Source organism: Octopus sinensis, unplaced genomic scaffold (genome assembly GCF_006345805.1).
Source record: "Octopus sinensis unplaced genomic scaffold, ASM634580v1 Contig17857, whole genome shotgun sequence".
Taxonomy (NCBI): Eukaryota; Metazoa; Mollusca; class Cephalopoda; order Octopoda; family Octopodidae; genus Octopus; species Octopus sinensis.
In genome coordinates this window covers 8131-15000 of record NW_021835375.1, presented here as the reverse complement: position 1 = coordinate 15000, position 6870 = coordinate 8131, and the positions used below count along the sequence as shown (strand labels likewise).

General features: G+C 46.2%; 1 protein-coding gene across 1 annotated transcript; it reads left to right on the top strand.

The window, feature by feature from the left end:
- Positions 1–229: 229 nt before the first annotated feature.
- On the top strand, positions 230–5357 carry LOC115231222 (the record flags this gene model as incomplete). The annotated part of the gene is made up of 2 exons (XM_029801289.1): positions 230–431; positions 4511–5357. Coding segments are annotated over exons 1-2 (1049 nt in total), but the record flags the coding sequence as incomplete, so codon positions are not given.
- Between the last annotated feature and the right edge of the window lie 1513 nt (positions 5358–6870).

Below are 6870 nucleotides of genomic sequence, written 5' to 3'. Positions count from 1 at the left end.
GGTGAATCTATACACCAATATCCCACACGACTATGGTATAGAAGCAATCACATTTTGGTTAGAAAAATACCCAGAAGAGATCCCAGGACGAATTAACCACAATTTTATAATTGAAGCATTGAAATTCGTACTGCTGAACAATCACTTCTTGTTCGATACTACTTACTATCGACAAAAATGCGGTATTGCAATGGGCCCCAGAGCTGCTCCAGTGGTTGCAAACCTCGTAATGGGTTACCACGAACTTAAGTTATACCAATCATCACTAGAAAAATATGGCGCCTCTTTCAATTACTACTTAAAGGAGAACTGGAAGAGATATTTAGATTATTGCTTCATACTTTGGCAAGATAGCATGGATCAACTCCTTGATTTTAAAAGAATGCTCAACAACATACACAGCAATATACAATTAACTATGGAACACAACAGTAAGTAACTCCCTTTTCTAGAAATCTTAATTAGAATAGTTAACAACCACATAGAAACAGACATCTTTTATAAACCCACAGACTCTAAACAATAGCTATTATTTAACTCTTGCCACCCCAAACACATAACAATCAACATACCCTTTAACCTAGCAAAAAGAATCTGCACCATAGTTTCCGATACATGCACTCGTGAACATAGACTCCTTGAACTTAGATCAACACTAACTAAAAGACACTACCCCATCTCATTAGTAAATGAAGGCATCAAAAGAGCTAAGGGAATAGATATACAAAGATTAAGGAAAACTAGCCGAAATACTAAACAAGACTTAAAAGTACTCCCGTACATCTCCACACATAACCCTAGAAACAACGAAGCCTTCAACATCATCACCCAAAACCTCCCCATCCTCACAGCCGACAAAACAATGAACGAAATTTTAAGCGCATATAAAATTATAAAAAGCAAAGAGCAACCGAAGTCACTGAAAAGAATACTAACCAGCGCTAGACTTTATCCACTAACTACTGAACCAAAAGTGACAAAATGTGGACGTTCCAACTGTGGAACATGCCCCCACCTCCTGGAGGGTTCAGAATTCCAATTCAAACAAAGAAAAATATTTAAGATCAAATCAAATTTCACCTGCGCCTCGGCAAATGTAATCTATGTGATGACATGCATAGGATGCGGTAAACTCTATATTGGACAAACAGGAATTTCGCTCCGTCAAAGAATCACCATTCACAAAGAGCAAATCCGCCACACACAATACAGACAGTTAAAGGTGAGTGAACACATAGAAAGATGTGCCAGGAATCGTAATCCCAACTTCCAAATATTTCCCTTTTACCAATGCTCACAGAACACCACCATGCAACAAAGGTTGAATAAAGAGTCATTTTTCATCAATAGATTTCTCCCCCAACTAAATGTGAACACACAACTCAATACAGAACACCACTAACTCTTCAATTTAAACCACTAAACCCTATTCACTTTCTACATCACTCACATTTCTAATTCCTGAACTACTTACCTCCCTTATACATATAATCCAGAACTACTTACCTCCCTTACAAATAATCTTTCCTCTCAGGAACTATTAGACCTGACACCGTCTACTAACCGGTGTTATTCAAACGATGAACAGCTAACGTGAAAACCAATTGGTTCGTTTCAGTCCCTTACCTTTTTATTATTATTAACTTCTTATAACCTTCAATAATAATGACCTTTTTGACTCGTAATACTCAAAATGTATATTTTTGACACTACCTATCATAAATAGTCTTTTTATACATGCAATATGCATTTTCGTTGACTTTTCTTATTTTACCCTTACACTTACACGTGTATTTTATATTTTTTTTCAAAACATATTCTACTATATATATATATATATATATATATATATATATTATATATATATATATATATATAATATTTATATATATACATATGTATATATCTATATCTATATATATATATATGTATATATATATATACATACTGTTGGATGACGTCAGCAGCTGGGTGCGTTGACCGGAAGCTGGGGCAACCGGAAGGTGAAGCCGTCAGGCGTGCGCAGAGAGCGGTGAATTCGGCTTTTCCAACGAGGGTCATCGAGGTGTTAAGAAGTGTGAAGACGTTGCTAAGGTTGGGTGAAGCAGCTGCTATCTTAGCGTTCGGGTCGGGGCTGTGATGAAGGATCCGTACCACTGAAGGGTCTCTATCAGAGCGAAGAGAAGGTAGGTGCCTTTATTTATCAACTATCTTGCACACACCACAAGCTATTTCGGCATTCCACGTAAGTCGTCACCACGATGTCTGCGAAAATCAGGATCGCCAGCGACATCATCAGACCCTTTAATGGCGAAGGCGATGTAGTGGCCTGGATGCGGAAAATCAGGCTGGTGGCAAGACTGCAAGGTATAAGCGATGTGGCAAGTCTTATGGCGCTGTATTTAGAAGGGAGCGCGTTAACGCTTGAGATGGAGGAGGAGGAACGCCTGAGCGAGGAAAAGATAGAGCAACGATTGCAGGATGCCTACACAGAATGTGAATACACAGCTTTTGCTAAGCTGGGTACGATTCGGTGGACGGGGGGGGGGGCAAGTGGACGAGTATGCGGCAGAAGTTAGAAGGTTAGCGACGCTGGCTGGGAGAAGGGCTGGAGAGAGCGGCGCGGCTGACGTTCGTAAATGGGTTCCCCGACGATGTAGGGATTCACCTACAACGATTGCCGGGATTAAAAAGCTGGCGCTGAGCGAACTGGTGACTCAAGCCCGCGTGTTGACGCGACGCTCTGGGCGGAGGGCGATAGCGATGGCGGTGACGGATGTGTGTAAAGACGGACGACGACCGGAGAAAGACGTACAGAAGCAGCCGTTCACAGGACGGTGTTTTAGATGCCAGGGGTTGCACATGGTGCGGGACTGTACGCAACCGGGGCCCGTTTGCTATCGATGCAGGCAGACAGGGCACATCGCCCGTGATTGCGACCAAGGAAACGACTGCGGGGAAGTTGCTGCCTCTCGAAGTTTTCCCGCAAACGAGTAGAGGCGCTATTGGAGACGCTGCCATTAATTGACGTGGAGGCCGAGGGGAAGCCGTTCAAGGCCCTCGTGGATACGGGCTGTACGACCACCCTTGTGACTTCAAGGGTGACGAAGGAATGGAACGGGGCAAGTAGCGTCCGGGCGGTCGACGGCAGCGAAATCCGTTGCAGAGGCAGCAGCAAGGTAGAGATAGTGGTGCGCGGCGCGACGATAAGGCTGCAGGTAATTGTGGCTGAACGCGTGATAGATGGTGCTGATGTGGTGATGGGGATGGACGCCATCAACTGCCTTGGTGGCGTCGGTGTTGTGGGAAATGAGGTCACGTTCGGAAGCGTGGGGGCGTCGTGCACTGCGAGCCAGGATCGTCAGAGAGAGCAGAGTCCCGCGAGGGACTGCGCCGCTTACACCATCGAGGACAAAGACTTCCAGGCGGCGTTCGATGGTCAGCGGTGGACGATAGAGTGGCGATGGAAGGATGAGCTCCCAACGCTGGAAAACAGGGTGAGCTGTTACCAGCATACCCTGAAAGGCCACGCCAAGGTTGAGTTTGAAGACGAGGTGGAGAGGTGGATCGAGGAAGGGGTCCTTGTCCCTTGGAAGGAGGAGGTAACGGGCGGTGGTGCAGCCTACGAAGGGAAAAGTCAGACCGGTGTTGGACTTCATGGAGCTAAACCAGCATATATCGTGTCACACGGGAGGTGAGGCGACAGACGTTTGTGGCGAGACGTTACGTGCGTGGAGACAGTCGACCGAAGCAGCGACGATTGTCGACTTGAAATCGGCATACTTGCAGCTCCATGTGAGCGACAAACTGTGGCGATATCAGCTGGTGCGGTACAAAGGCCGGACGTACTGTTTAACCAGGCTGGGTTTCGGGGTGAATTCTGCTCCGAAGATCATGGCGGCAGTGCTTAAGTCCGTCCTAGGGAAAGACGGCAAGATTAGAAAGGCCACCAGGTCCTACATTGACGACATTTTGGTGGACGAAACTGTAGTGTCAGCCAACGAGATAGTTAGACATCTGGAAAAGTTCGGACTGATTGCGAAGCCACCGGAGTCGATGGAAGGGCGACCCGCACTGGGGCTGAAGCTGCGAAGAGACAGATCGGATGAATTAGTGTCCCGGAGAGGGAAGGAAATCCCAGAGCTAAGTTCCAGCGTCAGCAGGAGAGAGCTATTCTCGGTGTGTGGGAAGTTGGTCGGTCACTACTCGATCGCCGGATGGCTGCGCACGGCGTGTAGTTACACCAAGAGACGAGCAGAGGGGGAGAGTTGAGGCGACAAGGTGGGAGAAGGGACGGTGGCGATGATGCAGGAAATCCTAGAGAGGACGAGAGCGGAAGACCCGGTCAGGGGGAACTGGTACGTGCCCAAAACGGAATGCGGGACCGTCTGGTGAGATGCTAGCAGTATGGCGATAGGGGTTGTGTTGGCAATCGAAGGTGCTGCGGTGGAGGACGCGGCCTGACTTCGGAAAGCAGATGATTTCAACCACATCAATGTCGCCAAATTAGACGCGGTGCTGAAAGGGGTGAACTTGGCCCTGAAATGGGGGCTGCGCACAATTGAAATCCGGACAGATACGGCCACTGTGCTTGGCTGGGTAGGATCGGTGATCACCGGTGAAAGGAGAGTGCGGACGAAAGGTGCCGCGGAGATGTTAGTGAAGTGCCTTCTAGGAGTTCTAGGTGAATTGATCGCCGAGTTCGGACTGAAGCTGAATGTGGTTTTCGTGCCTTCGGAGAAAAACAGGGCGGATGCACTGACCAGGGTGAAAAAAGCGTGGTTGGAAGAACCGGAGGAGGCCCGGAAAGGGATAGCTGCGGCGTGTTGGTTGGATGACTCCGAACTGAAGCGACTGCACGCTATGCATCACCTGGGTGTGGACAGGACCCTGTATCTGGCGAAGGAAATTGATGCTGACGTCACTAGGAGAAGCATCAGGAAGGTGGTCGGGAGCTGCGACAGGTATCAGTCCATCGACCCTGCTCCGTGTGGGAATGAACAGGGAAGCCTTTCGGTGGTGCAGAACTGGAAAAGGCTACCTGTGGATGTGACACACTACCGTCAGGGAATGTACCTCTCCATGGTCGATTGCGGGCCAGGTCGGCTGGCCATTTGGAGGGAGTTAAGAATGGGCATTACTGACGAAATCGCGCAGATCCTGAACGGGATATTTTTAGAGAGAGGTCCCGTGGAAGAACTACTGATGGACAACGGGGCGGCGTTTCGTTCGGAAGTATTGAGGGTTATGCTTGATCGGTGGAATGTGTGTCGCTTGTTCAGAGCAGCGTATAGGCCGAGCGGTAACGGGATCGTGGAGAGGCACCACCGGACAGTCAAGGTCATAGCGGAAAGAAGGTACGTTTCTCCTGATGATGGGACCTACTGATGGGACCATCATTTTTTTATTCCATTTTAATGCATAATTTTTCGTGTGTCGATGGCGGCGGAGTTGGCGTCCATGGTCACACCTGCACCTGTTTGCTTCTCCCCCTTCTTCCCTCCCTCGTGAAGCTGTGGGGAAGGGAGTGTAAGGAAATCAACGTCGTAAAGAGTTGTCAAGGAGACCAGCGTTCTTTTAGAACAACGACTTCATGGCTTGAAGACACCAAAACAGAAATGGCTAAGAAAGCCCGAATTGGCATCTATAAGTAACTCTCTAAAAATGCTTATATAGTTATTTCCCTTACAAACCCGAGCAACGCCGGGCGATATTGCTAGTATATATATATATTTATATATATAAAGAGAGAGAGAGAGAGAGAGAGAGAGAGAGAGTGAGAGAGAGAGAGAGAAGTTATGAGAAATAATGGCGTTTCGTTCGGAATTATTGAGGGTTATGCTTGATCGGTGGAATGTGTGTCGCTTGTTCAGAGCAGCGTATAGGCCGAGCGGTAACGGGATCGTGGAGAGGCACCATCGGACAGTCAAGGCCATAGCGGAAAGAAGGTACGTTTCTCCTGATGATGGGACCTACTGAGACCTTCCGTCTCTTAAGCTTTCAGTAGATTTTTCTACACACTTTAATATTATTGTACCGATCGATATATCCGATCACACACAGGCATGTTTTCGCAGTCACCACTAACTGCCAATATATATATATATATATCATAAAGAAAAGCACATATGTGTAATATTTATATATACACATTTATAATTCATATATATATATATATATATATATATATATTATATATATATATACATATGTAACTAATTTGTGTATATATATCTATATATATAAAACGGTAGTTGTGTGAGTGTCTGTCCCCTTCGATTTAGATTCCTAACTACTCCCACATTTTGCGGTGCAGTTTAACCAAATTCGGGTATCTTATAGTCGTGATTCATATCAGCCGTCTGGATATTAGCGCGCGTCTACGATGAGTTTACGATTTTTAAAGTAATTTAACATCATTTTTTATTCCATTTTAATGCATAATTTTTCGTGTGTCGATGGCGGCGGAGTTGGCGTCCATGGTCACACCTGCACCTGTTTGCTTCTCCCCCTTCTTCCCTCCCTCGTGAAGCTGTGGGGAAGGGAGTGTAAGGAAATCAACGTCGTAAAGAGTTGTCAAGGAGACCAGCGTTCTTTTAGAACAACGACTTCATGGCTTGAAGACACCAAAACAGAAATGGCTAAGAAAGCCCGAATTGGCATCTATAAGGGAAGTAACTCTCTAAAAATGCTTATATAGTTATTTCCCTTACAAATCCGAGCAACGCCGGGCGATACTGCTAGTATATATATATATTTATATATATAAAGAGAGAGAGAGAAGTTATGAGAAATAATGGCGTCAACAATACCTAAATGTGTCAGGTAATGCTGAGTAAGTGCTATGGGTAGACTGGGTTCGGTGATTAT